At 33.3% G+C, this 15,198-nt stretch overlaps 1 protein-coding gene across 7 annotated transcripts in view; it reads left to right on the top strand.

The window, feature by feature from the left end:
- Positions 1 to 15,198, top strand: part of GRIA4 (glutamate ionotropic receptor AMPA type subunit 4) — a 602,437-nt gene that overhangs the window by 552,850 nt on the left and 34,389 nt on the right. For 6 of the 7 annotated variants that reach the window (XR_006338854.1, XM_043891698.1, XM_043891517.1 and 3 more), the window contains one exon: positions 3,256 to 3,503. Coding sequence is in view for 6 of the 7 variants with exons in the window: in XM_043891698.1 (XP_043747633.1) it covers positions 3,256 to 3,503 (248 nt within the window). In the remaining variant the exon portion in view is untranslated. Of the gene's footprint in view, positions 1 to 3,255; positions 3,504 to 13,883; positions 13,921 to 15,198 lie in introns of those variants that run through there. The other variant, XM_043891806.1, reaches the window with a different exon arrangement.

Genomic DNA, 15,198 nt, shown 5'->3' with positions numbered 1-15,198 from the left:
CTTCAAAAAATGTTGCCGTTGTTCTGGAAAAAGAGTTAAGCCATGGGGAAAATAACATCCGAATTCAACAACTGCCTTGGTCTTGCCCGGTTAAGAAACTTGATAAGTCTCTTGTTCTGTGCACATTGTTCAGCATATACATAGAGGCATTTAAAGAAATTTTGTGTTTGTCACTTAATGACTGGCTTTTGTAAAGGCACTTTTACATTATACCTGATTTGAACACACTGATTTTCATTTCAGTGCAATTTTATCCTGTGCCTGTTTGTCGTCAGTGAAATTATGAATGCATAAATGAGGCGGATTAGTATCTCAGTTGTTATAATATGATCATAGTGCATTGATGAGCTCTTACTGGAACTTCAGTCTTGCTGCATAAGCTACTAAAGGCAGGAAATAATTCACATGATAGCAATGTATGACATTTTTATATTTATATTAAAAGCAGAAATGGCAAAATACTTAATTTTGAGAAATTAAAAAGAAAGCACATTTTTAAATCTCCAAGAATTATTTTAAATAATTAGTGTTCTAAATTAAATAGCTTCCCATATATAGTGTTTCATAATAAAGATGAAGCTGACGTTAATTTTATAATTTTAAAAAATAGTGACATATTACGTTTGCTTATTACCTTGGGCATATTCACTCCCCAAACCTGATCTTTATAGCTAAAGATGAAGATATTAAAAGCGCTATTATCATTACATTTATGAACTTGCTGGGTCGGCAGAAATTTCCCAGTTTAACCTGTCTTATCAAATTTATAACGATTACCTTGCCCTCCTTCCTTAACAACACCCTCTTACAGTGACAGGTAAGGCACAGCAATATTATTTCCAGTGCTACTTCTTAAATCTCCCACCTCACCTTCTCCACCATGTGAATTTGATTTTTTCTAAACCATGCCCCTTTTAAATCAGAATCAGAATTTTTAAACATTAACAGAGTACACATTTACACATCATGTAAATTTTTTTTCTAAAGAGTTTCTTTCATCATTCCTAATTTATATTATACTGATACATAAGAACTGTTAAGCATAATTACACTAAAGATTCCTCTTTCTTCAGGATTTTAAAGGAGTTAGTTTCTTTTGCATTTATGGTATATGTAATTCAATATGATTTAAACAAATACAGCAGTAATTTCCCTCACATTAATATTATGGAAATGGACTACAATAAAATATCAATAACAAAAGTATTTTATTCCTTTACAAAAATCACTTGCTTTAATGTTCTGTTGCATTTATATTGTAAAACTACTTGCATAATTATCAAGCCCTAAAATTTTTCTTTTTTTCCATTTTGCTGTGTTAGTTTTGTTTACTTGTTTCTTGTTCCTGTAACAAGATACTGAATAATAAGAAAGTTGGCAAGTAACAAGCATGATTCTTGTATTCTTAAATTTTTTGAAAGAAATTTTAATCAAAATAATACTCAGATTTTATTTCTTCTGGTTTCAATTTAGTATATATAGTGAAGCAAATATATATATGTATTACTATATGGCTAATAGATGTTTACCAACAAGTCTCTAAATTGAAATAACCAGAATAGATGTTCAAAGACAATCAGTATTAAGTGATCCAGGGAGTTTATAATTTTCAGAGATTGGAACTCACTGTAAAATGGAATAGTTCATTCTCTGGAAGAGAACTTCATTATTAGAGATAAAATGAATGAGGCCCGGCAATATGGCCTCCCCAGTGGATCTCATTAATTCAGATAGTCTTCTGCCCTGGAACCACATAGAATCTTTGCAATTGAAATATAGTTGGCATAGAATGTTCCTAATATGAGGATTTCTGTAGCGAGAAGTAACCTGTAATTACCTGAACACACATACACAAACATATCAGATTTTCTGTATCATGAAATATTTTTAAGTGTTAATAACATAAAAACATTTTAGGTACCTATTTCCTGAAATAAATAATTTCTATTTCCTGAAAATTTTCAGGATATCTATTTCCCATCTGATATTTATCACTATTTGAATATATATTAACATAAAATATCTGAAGTTTGGTTTTTTAGGTATGCAAATATCTTCTGTGGCTTATTGTATGTTTATTGATTGCTAAATTTCCATCTTATGAAGCCAAAATTTTGAACACCACTTTTAATCAATCATCTGAGTAATTTGCTTTTGCCCAGAACATGTATTCTTAAGTTTGCTATTCAGGTTGCTTGTCGATTATTGAATATCTGCTTCTTGTTGGATTCTATCTTCTGATAACCAAACAAAGTTGGCTTAAATAAGTATACACGATACTCAGAATTTGGCCTCATGCGTAGTCAAGTTTGGTGGAAATCTCCATTACTTTTAGTTTTGACCCAGGTGCAAAATTCCCCCAATTTGCTATTGAACAAAAATAACTGCACCAGATAAAAGTCTATGTGTATCATTGTATTAACAAACACCAAACAGGATTCAGGCTTTTCTACTTTGTTAAACACATCCTTAGGGACATTTGCATTCATTTGGATATATTTTCACATTAAAAAAAAAAAAAAGAAAAGAATGTGTGGATAAAAAAAATCTAATATGAATGCATATACCCACAAAAGGAATTGAATAAATTAAGTACAAAAAGCAGTGTAGACAGAGCCAATAAATAAAAAAATAAAGCTTCTTTACAAAAATAGAAAGTGGAAAAACACGAATCACTTCTCTTTAAGTTTAATGTATGTTCTATTTGGAGATTTTGTTAGAAAAGGTCTAAAAAGGCTTTGGTGGACCTAAAATTTGATTCTTGTTTTATAGATATTTGGTTTACAAACTAAGGCAGATTTGTCCTCCTCCTTTGGTGTTCAACTCCTGACTTGATAGGGACTGCATATTTTGTATGTATCTTTTTAGAATGGTTCTCATTAAAACTTGGAGACATGGAAAAATACAAAAATAAAACAATATAACAATTCTCCTTGTTTGCTATAATTCAGTACAACTCTCTCTATGGATGTCTATATTTTATAAAAATAATATGCTCTTTAAGCAGTTAACTAGAGTAATTATGACATGAGGTACCTTTTTCCTCAAACTCACTTTTAAATATCTTTCATTTCAGTGATTTTCTTAAACAATGGTAAAAGGCATTTTTCTAATTGAAAAAAAAAAAAATAGTGTTATTATGACCAGTTGGAATTAGGGGGTAATGTCAAAGGCTTTATCCTGATTCCAGTTCAGTCAATATTAACATCTTGTTCCCTTCTTTCCTGTATTTAATTTTATTTTAATTTCCTCCAGAGATCAAAAATAGCAGTGTATGAAAAGATGTGGACCTACATGCGATCAGCAGAGCCATCAGTGTTCACTAGGACTACAGCTGAGGGAGTAGCTCGTGTGCGAAAATCCAAGGGCAAATTTGCCTTTCTCCTGGAGTCCACTATGAATGAATACATTGAGCAGCGAAAGCCATGTGACACAATGAAAGTTGGAGGAAATCTGGATTCAAAAGGCTATGGAGTAGCAACGCCCAAGGGCTCTTCATTAAGGTGGGTGGAATAGTATAACAATATAACATGTGTTGTTATAGTATTCCACCTTCCCTGATGTCCCTGAGAGAATTATTTTGTTTTGTGTGTGAACATGGTATGTTTGTTTGTTTTTCTTTCTTCCATTTCATATTTTTTGGTCAACAATCAGGTAATTTTTTAATTTTAGAATAATTAATCATGATCAGCATATATCTTTTAAGGCCATATAAAAACCAAACTGGTTGAACACTAGCTGCTTCCAGTGGGCCTAAAACATGGGTAGCATATGCTTCTATATCTCATCAACTTTTTTTGGTCACTGAAATCTACATTCTCATTGTGTCAAATAATAATTCTACATTTTTCATTATTTTTTAAAATTATGCCTGCCCACTAGTTTCTATGAAGAAATCAACATCTTCTAGAAAAACACTTTTTTTTCCATTTCAATGTTTCATTTATTATGACATCATTATATTTTCAGAAAATCCTGATGTTGTACTGATGCTACCTTTGCAAATCACATTTATTTAAAAATGCAGGAGGGAAAACTGGGCTCTGATTTTATGGTGCTTACTCAAGTCACACTCTCATCTGTTGCAAACGGAGTATGGCGTAAGTAAGATCTGTAAAATTAGACCCAATAACAATGCAGAATTGTTAGCACATAGACCCCTAAAATATGACTTATAACTAAAGCATCACACATGTGGTTAACAGCCCACAAGTGTTAAAAGTGGCACTTTAATTCTTAAGGAAATGTTGGTTAAACCTGCCCTTTTTACCCTTTTGGTCCTGGACATAGAAAATTCACATGTTTATGTCCAGGAGGCAGTGTTTCCTATTTTCCTTAAGTAATAAAGGCTGCTTTTGTGTTACTGGGGCTAGAATAAAGCCGGGGTCAAAAGTGACAACTGACAAATTACTCTGGTCTCAGTGCTGTTTAGGAGAGATTCATACAAAGCACAGATTCAAGAGGAAATCAGAATCTTTGCTAAAGGAATTAATCAAGAACCTGATCTTGAGAAATGATGTTTCTGGTAAGCCTCTGAAAAATTAAGGTAATAAGACCTGTACTATTGCCTAGTTAAGAGTGAACACAATATAATAATATATGATTGGTTTCGAAAGGGGAATTGCAAAGTGCTTTGGGTGTGTGTATTGGGTGGTGGAGGAGTTGAGACAAATATAAAAAACAAATACTAGTACTGAAAAGTTGTGTTAAACCAATATTTTGTGCTTGCAAACAACACTGTAATAATTAGAAAGTGGTTTCATGTTATGTTCAAAAGGGATGATTTTTAAAGAGAGAAAAACATTAGCCAGTAAAGACAAATTTGAGTGTCAACTTTGGCAATTGTGAAGTCAAGTTTATTTGAACATACTTCCCATGTGAAACTGGAGAAATGTGCAAGGGGGAAGTCCAACATAAATTATCCATGGGAATCCTCTAACTATAACAGAGGAACCTGTAGTTCTTAAATAATTCTGGGCAAAGTATAGATCAATAAATAATGTTAAATATCAAAATAAATAAATCAATTATCCGTGATAAAATTCTACCCCCAAAATATTTAGCCATTCAGAATCAGGCATCAGGATATTTGGTCTTTAAAGGGTTTATTTTGTTTAATGAAATATAAAAATGATGTAATCTCAATGAGGCCATGTGGCAAATACATCTCCATCAAAATAGTAATTACAAGAGTACAAAGTATAAATAATTTTTTAAAAACCCAAAGGGAGACAGCTATGGTGGTTGATATGTAGATCACTGTTCAGACTATTGATTACATTCACTGGATGCAGCATTTGCTCTTAGTTAATTCTCTGTGGATGTGGCTGCCTTGTCCTCTGTCTTGTGTCTACTGATAAAAGTCAAGTTCCAGGGACTGAATTTGGCCCGCAGATACTGGTACGCCTGATTCCCATTGATAGCAACAGTGTTCCCGTCTTAAATGTGCCACTTTGTCAAATCCACACTACAGGGATTGTTTGGGGGGAAGCTGAAGGACTTCATCTGTCTCGAACTGTATAATAATCAGCTCTGGCCTCCCCCTGCTTTTCCTGTCTTTCCCTGGATCTTGTTAATGAGGCAGTTGTTAAACTCAGCTTCCTGGGTGAAGAGTTTGTTTATGTGCTTTGCTTTATACATGCCACAATTTCCTGAGCAAGCTGGCCCCTGCATGACAAAAACAGTCCTTTTGCCCTGCCTTTGAGAATACTGGAATATGCCAGAATATGAATACGGTCAGTGCCAGCTAACCAGCGTTTACCTTACCCACACCTCTTCACTCCCTCACACTTAGCCCTACTGCGTAGGAGGCTCGTTAAGCTTAAATTCTTGTTCTTATTCAACCAGTAACCTTCTGCTTCAAAACAGGGAAACTAACGTAGAGAAGAATGTAAAGGTGGCCTAATAGGCAGCTTCTGTAGAAATGATAAAATGCAAAAGAATTGCAGTCCTTGGAGCAAAATCCAGAGGGTATACCTGCATCAGAGTATCTTTGAAAGCTTTCTTCCTTATTTGTTCAGTTGAGACTAAGTCTGTTTTCCTGTAAGATCTTTTTTAACCAGATTTTTGGGTTAATAGTTCTGGATACAGTGAGACTGGTCTATTTCATTGTCATTAATTATGGCTTTCTTTCAAATGCTGCTGTTTTGATTCATGGGCAACATGAGACTTTAAGAAAAGGAAAAAATCTTCCTTCTATATAAGTATACATAGTAAAGTTGTATACTTTACTATCAAAATAGTACTTTCTTTTGTATATTATCTATATTACACTAGTTTCTATACTCTGAACTTTTCCATGCAATAAGTAAACTGATAAAGATTCCTTAGAGTGAAGCATAATTTAGCTAATACAGATTTATTGGCTATTAAATGGTTTTTAAATGAGAAATACCCTTTTTAAAGATATTCATGGTATCTAGAATCTTCAAGTATCTCTAGGGAACCTAGAAGTAGATCATATCTTCAGAATTCTCCTGGCCTTTGTAAGAATGTGTATACTTGACCTTAAGGTTTGAAGTCAAGTTAAAGAACTAGTCTGGGAATTCCCTAGAGGTCTGGTGGTTAGGACTTGTTGCTTTCACTGCCCTGGACCCATGTTCAGACCTTGGCCAGGGAACTAAAGTCCTGCAAGCCACACAGTGCAGCTAAAAATGAAATTTAAAAAGGAAAAAACGAATTTCCTGTACTTTTATTATTCAATAGTTATAATCCCTATTCAAATGTTGCCTTCTCTAAAAATATGCAGTATTTGTGTAACTGTTGCTAGTATAAGACTAATGATCGGTCACAAAAAAAAAAAAAAAAATGTCTTCCAAGAGAAAGCAGCCCCAAAAGAACTTCATCAGTGTTTGAAATCTGGAGGGAAAAGAGGTCCTGTTGGACTTGCTAATGCCACAGGAGCCTGTGGCAGTGGGAGCTGATCCTTTGAAACCAAGCACATACGCTCAGTTTAAAAGAAGCCAACTTAGAACCCCCGCAGCAATAGCATGGCAGGAGGGGATGAAGTACTAAGAATGGGAATAGCAGGGCATATCTTCATTGGGCCTTTTATTTGAGTGTTTAACACAGTCACTGCCCTCATCAGACACTTGGCTCAATTCTAAATCTGTATCAGGGTAGGTAGCGATCTCTGTATGCCAAATTATGTTTCTTCCACTTTGGAGTATTTTTTAGAGCAGATGTATTCAATTTAAAATTTAAATTCATCTGTGAAAAATATCTTATCTGTAAACAACCACTTTCCTATGTAAAATTTGTGGGACATATTTAGTCATCAGTTCAGGAGTTCTTAGAAAGTTTAGAAAGCAGGAGTTTCTTGATATTGTTTGTGAGAATAAAGTGGTAGTCTATTTTTGGTGTTACTAACAAGTCAATTGTTAACACTTAATGTAGACACTAGTAAAACTTAAAAGTGCAGAAATTTAAAGCTGGGTACTTATTAGTACTCAGCCTCAAGTATATAAGCTTTTAATTTGTTTTCTGGATATGAATTACAGATTAGTACACAATTTTGTTTTTTTTTTAACTATTATGGGATTCTCATTTATAAATATCCTTCATTTGGTGTCATATTAAAAAATGCTACAGATAACTTATATATTAAAAAATGTTACAGATAACTGAAATATTTAAAAATGCTGCACAAAAACTTAGTTCTTGTGATCTCTTTATGTTTTGGAACTCAGTCTGATAGCCTAGCCTTGGGATTAGAAAATTCACTCATACAGACATCAAGAGAACCTCTCAGCATACATGAACACAAACACGTGCAATTCCCCTGTCTGTGATATGCTTAAGCACTTACCCTGCTTGCAGTTAGAGATGTGGAAATACCAAGTATTTCACATTCACATGGTACAGGTATCAGTGTTAAACATGTCCCAAGGGGAAATACTCCTCCTTACCATTCATTCATTCCATCCTTCTCTTGCTTGATATTGAGTACAGTAGGAAACATGAAACTTTCCACTGCCATTTAAAATTTTAGGTTTTTCAGTTAGCTCTTTTCCTACAATTAAAAGATGATTAAAATTACAACTTTCCATGCAAAGGAAAAAAATCTTGCATTTTTCTACATTTCTTTAAGATTCATCAAGCATTAACATTTTCCATTCTTCCCTCTTATTAAAAAAATGCTAATACAATTTGCCTTCATTCACTTGCCAGTTTATTCAACAAATGGTTGTTGAGTTCCAACTGAGAATTTACCAAATAGATTTCAAGTTGTTCACTCTAGGGATGTATTGTGGCTAGCTAGGTAACACCATTAGACCCTTTCTAAATTCAGTATTCAGCTGTTTTTCCTAAATTCAATATTCAGCTCTCCATTGCATTTAGAAGCTATATTTTAGTAACTTGCCTGAGAAAAGTGAATAATACGTGGCTGTTTTATACTACCTCAAAGAGGATTAAATTTAACAAGATAAAATTGCTAAAAAAAGAAGTTCAACAGGTAAACCTTCACAAACTGATTTAACAAGAGATCTAAGACTAGATCTCCATTTTGACAGTGCAGTGAAAAGCCAGAATTCCACACTGCTGTTCTTTCATCCCACACTATTATCTTGTAAACAAATACTCTTAAGTATAAAGAATTCCCCCAAAGAATATCTATATCTTATAAAATTCAAGTTAATTCAATTTCAACACACAACTAATGTGAGTGCAGAATCTATAACCTTGAGTTACACATGCCACATATATTTAGGAAACATAAAGCTGTCTCTAAGATGAAAGTTCATTACCTGATATGTATAAATATGCTTTAGATGTGTTTCCTCTTGCTATATGTCTAATAGCTGGACAAGTTCCATATTATGTCACTCATCTTTATAGATCATCTCACTACAAGAATTGGTTTCCAGAATTGCAGTACTAGTATTCAGCTTACAAAGGGGATGCAGAGAAACAAGAAAGCAAGTGAACAATGGGTCTGTTCAGCCAAGATAATATCAGTCAAGTTTGTTTGGCCTGGTTTGTTATTCATATTTAAGAGAAGGAAGATAAAATATTTTGACAGTCATTTGAAATGAATTGGAAAATAGCAAAGACTATGGTTTAGAGTATATATTCTGTTTTAAGTAGAAATAAGAAACTTTAACCTGTTTATTTTATAAATGTTTATTTCTCCCCAAAAATCAGTCCTATAACTTTTGTTTTCAAAATGATATAACATATATTTGAGATAGCTTTGCTACAAGCATAATATCATATGCACCTGGCAACACCTGAATAGAAAGTCACCATTCAACTCTCCAAAATACCACACCTGGCCTCAAACTTTCTCATAAATGTCATTATATTGACTCTAAGAAGATTTTATAAATAATAATATACAAACAGAAGTTAAAAATACTATGAATATATTGTCTATCCTCCATTAATATCACAAATGGCTTTTTCATGATTGCTGCTGCTGCTAAGTCACTTCAGTCGTGTCCGACTCTGTGTGACCCCATAGATGGCAGCCCAGGAGGCTCCCCCGTCCCTGGGATTCTCCAGGTAAGAACACTGGAGTGGGTTGCCATTTCCTTCTCCAATGCCAGAAAGTGAAAAGTGAGAGGGAAGTCGTTCAGTCGAGTCCGACTCTTAGCGACCCCATGGACTGCAGCTTACCAGGCTCCTCCATCCGTGGGATTTTCCAGGCAAGAGTACTGGAGTGGGCTGCCACTGCCTTCTCCTTTCATGATTAAAAGTAGTTTATTTTTAATGAACAGGTACCATACTTTCTGAAAACCTTAAACATTGTTAGGACTCATTCAAAGAACGAAATACACTTTCAAAAACTTTGTAAAGCCATTTCAACACGTTTCTCTACCATCACACAACTCAACAATGAAAAAACATTGAAGGCATAAAAATATTCTTAGCATTAAATTGTGCCTTGCAAAGTATACTATGCCAAAATGTGCAAGAAATCTATTGCTTTAAATTCTACTGACCAAAATCATGACATCATATTGAAATAACCATGGTTTTACTTATGTTGCTTTTTCTCTAAGCTTCTCAATGAAGAAAATGCACAAGTATTTTTTTACATAAATGTTAAAAATTCAATCTGCTTTCTCTAAGTGTTAAATCTTTGGGAGATTACCAAAATAAACATCAAACTGGAGTCAATCAAACAAGTGTAACACAAGCAACTCACTTTCAAAGGCGATATGAGTATATGGATCCCTCTCCATTGTTGCTTTACCATGCAAGTTTATATAAAAACTGTCAAGAACTATCTGCAAGGCCTCTGCTATTATAGAAGCCTAGTCATTTTATATTTGGAGCTGAGAGATATACAAGTTCTAAACATCCTTTTTGATAGAGTAACAGGCCAGAATACTATTAGTAAATAAGAGAAGACATCACCAGATCCCCAGTCCCTAGTTGCCTCTCTTTTCAGGTGCTTGTAACTAGGACCCAGTTACAAGTATTATCAACAAGTCATTGCTACTGACTTTAGGATGAAAGGCAAATGTTTTTTAAAAAGCATGAGAAATAGAAAACTTAAAATTAAACCAATATCCAGAACCCTAAATCAATACCCTAACCTTTGGCTTATGTTTGAGGCTAGGCTAGCCCAAAAAAAATGGACCTGATTGTCTTCCAGAGTAAATATGAAGGGCATAGACTAAAAAAAAAAGAATTACTTTCTATGAAATGATAGAGTAATGATAATATAAGGCAAAGAATCAGTCTATCATTTAATTAATATTTTTAATTTGTTCACTTTTAAGACATAATGTTTGAATTTAGCTTCACTTTTAACTCTAAAAATTTCTGGGCAGGCTATTTCGAAAGTGAAATAATATTAGTAAAAATACAGCATTATAGCTTTCAAACCACTTTCATATATGCATATACATATTTACCTGCTCCTTTTAACCCTCTTATGATGTGATTTTATTATAAAGGAAGACATAAATTAGAGATGTTAAGTGACTTGCCCACATTCCCAGACAGCTGAGATTGGAAATGCGATCTTCTGACTCTCTCCAGTGCTCTTATGGGAAAAGAACAACAACAGCAAAAACCTATTTACTATAACTATAGTTTACTTTGAAAGGTTATTGAACAGATTCTATGATTATTCCATGTTGTAGTTTCATCAATATTGATAATTTCAAGGTATATTGAAAATACCCATATAAGAGCTCAAGAAATTATAATTTTTAATTCATATTATAAACTAAAGAAACTCTTGCTAAGTTAACTAAATTAGACAGAGGTAGGTTTCAGGTCAACACAAAGAAAAATTTTATAACAATTAAAATTGGTTCAAATAATGGGGGGAAATTAGCTATGTTTCCCAAATAGAATGTTGTTCAAATAGAAGAGATTCTCACATCTCAGAGAGTACAGACAGTGACATCTAAATTCTCATCTCATTTTGAGAGTCTGAGACTCTGGGTCATGTCCTGAACTGTCTTTAGTAAAACAGCCAAAGAATTCTGTTATACCTCTTTGAAGCTGTGGACACTTAATAACTAGGGGAAAATTCATTCCCAGAATTTTAATAGAAGCTCATCAGGTTTGGGGATTAAGTAATTCACTAATTTAGTAAATAGCTGCTTTTATCATAGTCTGTCTACAATGTGAGATGGAAAAGTATTTAAGGAAAACACTTCTCTGAGAGAACCAGAGAGATGCAGTTTTTGTATAATTATACAGAGTTTTAAAATTAGATACTGACATCAAATTTTTGGCAATATGCAAATCTGACAAAATCCTTTGAGTTATATGAGTGGTAGTAAAACAGCTAAAGTGAAGCACATGCATGTAGAAAGACTTTCTTTGTTTTTTAAGAATGAAACATATTTTTCCATATCTAGATATGATTTTTAAAACTGATCTATATAATATTGTATCCCGTATTGTTTCAGTATGTAATACTTGAGAGTGTTGATTTTTAATGGCACCATAACATCCCCAACAGCATTATTACTATTTAATTTCTTTTCCATTTTTTTCCTTCATCATAAATAGCAATCAGTTAATATCTGAAGCAGGAAGACTGCACAGCCATTGTGATTGTAACCAAGCCTGGCAGTGTACCTACAGTTTTTCTTATTCATAGATTCTCAGATTATTTGGAATATAAAGGTATTTCTGTCAAAACTCCATCATATAAGTGGGCTCCATGGATGAAGTAGGTGTTTCATAAAATATGCTCTTTTTTCTATTTGTAGCATAGATTTATGATTTCTGAATGTAGCTTTTTCAGAAAAAAAAGGAAAGTATTTCTGTATATTTTCTTTAGAATTTATAGAGTATATTGGATAAAGACAGGTTTTTCAAAAGAGCCATTCTTAGAATATTCATTAAAGAGATGACATTAAAGTTTCTAAGCATGAGAAAAATGTGTGTGTTTGTAGTTGGAGGAGTTTTATTGTGCCATAGAAATATTATGGAACTTTAAAGTGATTAAAGATCATAGGGTGACTCTAATGCCAAATAAGTGGTAATAGTAATAGATGTATAATACAGAATCTTCCATAGTGTTTTTTCCCTGCATATATTCATAATAGCCATTTGAGTAACAGCTACAACATCCTTCATTTTGATGTCTCTGGAATATATTGTGACAACCTGAGCTTCCAAAAGTACATCCATTTTCTCACTTGATGTGATTTTACTTGATAAAGAATTTTAATAAGTTACCCAAAGTTAAATAACAATAGCACATGATCTTGTATGGGTTCAGGCTCATTCTTGGTCTCCACTTTCCTCCATGTCTCACAGAATTTAATTAACTGTCTGGTATTTGATTTTTTATGGGAGCCAGTCACTATCTCTGAAATTATGTCAAGGGATATCCAGGAATTGGCTCGAAGGTCAATTAATTAGACAGTGGTCTCTGAAGAGATGAAGTCATTCAAGTAAGAAAATAATATATCATGTATAACTGACTTACTTAGTCATACAACAGAAACTCCAATTTTAAAAAAGACCATATCAGAGACCATATAAATGAAAAGAAAAAATTAATATCTACTATATATCAAGCATATATATATGAATATATTTTCCCCACAACACTTTGATGTTGGTATCTTCATCTGGACAGATGATGTTGTGGAAATTCAAGTCAAATAACTGAGAAATGACAGAACTGGAATAGAAGCCCATTATTGTATAATTATCAAATCCATGCTTATCTCACTATGCTATCTTGTTTCTCTCCAAAGACTCTCTCCAAAGAGTCCTAGTTATTTAGACACGTTAAAAAAAAAAAAAAATCCTAGTTATTTAGACACGTTAAAAAAAAAAAAAAATCCCGTATTTATCTTACCTACGATTCCCTGTCTTGAAAAATTAAATCATATAGTTTGCAATCATACTCATCTCCCAGACTTTTTCTTAATCTTCCAATCAAATGACCTATTAAGGTGTTTTTTTTCCACTTTTACAATAATTCTAGTTCATATCAGATTTAGTGCTGCTCCAAATATGATTTTGCTTCTAGCACTATCATTTTACCCTCAAAAGACATGAACATCAGGGAAATGGGTTGAAACATCACAGCGTGCCTCTTCCTACCTGGGAAACTCTAGGTACTCTCATGGTACTCCCTACATAATTCACTCCAGCTGATGAAAATTAACAAGTCAATGCTCTTCCATGAATTACTTTGCTCTAAGTCAGTATTCAATTTATTGGAGCTCTAATAAAATAGACTGACTAAAGAGCAGACAATTTTGTCCCCCTTACACAGCTAATGTTTGTTTAATCCTTAAATGGATCTTAAGTTCAATTCAGTGAATGCTCCAGTATATCAGACAGTTGGTAGTGTCTTGTGAGACATGAGAAAAGGATCAGCCAGAACTGAACTTGACTTTAATACAAGACCATGTTCTATTATTGTTTAACTTTGGGTATTTCTCCCCTAGGAGGAGGACAGAGGAGAACTAACCAGCTCCAGGACCAAGGTAAGAGGGGAGTTTTCTTTCAAAAGAATGGGTTCCATTTATTTGAAGGAAACCCCTCCCCCACCTATTTTTAATCCTCTTTTCTTTATACATTTATATTTTTTAACTTAACAGGATTAAGAAACCAGCTTGCCACCTGTGCATAATAGTTATTTGAATACCCACTTACAAATGTAATGGCAGAATAAAAAACCTTCACACGTCTTATCAGTTATATGCTAAGGTTTTTCATCATCACTAAACATCAGTGCCAGTCTTCTATTAAGGATTAGATTCTTATATAGGTCTTAGGAAATTTTCATCAGTTTGGAATTTTATTACATGTAAAATATGGATGGTAACTGACAATCAAACCATAATGGATAATAAGGTTGCAAAAATTTTGGTAAATTCCAAAGTGTTTCTCTAGAAAATATATTATTAAAATTTTTCATTTAAATAAGCAGCTGATGTAATTTAAATGATATGTAATTGTAAATATGGTCAGGTTAGACTTGGTGTGAAGTAATATATATTAGTGAAATTTTAAGGTACCTTTTGAAAGCTGTGGTTAGAAAAATCTAAGAGGAAAGGGAGATAATGTTTCAACCAGTATTTCTCCATGCTTATAGAAGCACTTACCAGGCCTCTTGCATTGCTATTAATGGTTTCCAGTGTTACTTCTCATGTTTTATGTTGTTATCCATAAGCATAACATCAGTATTCCCTGGATTTAATACCCTATTTCAAAATTGTCCCTCCATAGGTGAGAAGTGCAAAGTGAGAAACAAGTGAAATCCAAAGTGAGAATTTATAAAACATCCAGAATTTGAGATATTTGAAGAAGTCTTAAGGATTATGGAGGGGTCAGCTCCCAGATTCTGTCCAGCAATATTTTTTTTGTTACTCTCAAGAAAGCTAGATCTTACATGACTCAAACAGATTTTAAGAAAGCTCTAGGATCATATAACTAAGACACTTGGGGATCAAGAAGGAAATTTTAGAAAAAAAGAAGAAATGTGCAGAAAGAATGAGAATTCAAGCAGTGAGTTGCTAGTAAATAATCATCTTTCAGAAACAGTTTTTTCCTTCTTACAAATATGTTTAAAATCTTGGTATAAGCTTAAAATTGGATTTTGGGGGTTTTAGTGGAAGAAAGTCATTTCAGAAGGATATATTATTGTTAGAGATTGTTGCCTTCTGAGCAGGAACCATAGTAGTCTTGTAGCTAGGAATGTACATGAGAGGACACATACAAACTAGAAATCTGATTTTATACCAACATTTATGTAGATTA

The sequence above is a fragment of the Cervus elaphus genome, chromosome 1, assembly GCF_910594005.1.
Source record: "Cervus elaphus chromosome 1, mCerEla1.1, whole genome shotgun sequence".
Taxonomy (NCBI): domain Eukaryota; kingdom Metazoa; phylum Chordata; class Mammalia; order Artiodactyla; family Cervidae; genus Cervus; species Cervus elaphus.
Note: the sequence above shows the minus strand (reverse complement) of the source record. Positions and strands in the feature narration are given on the sequence as shown.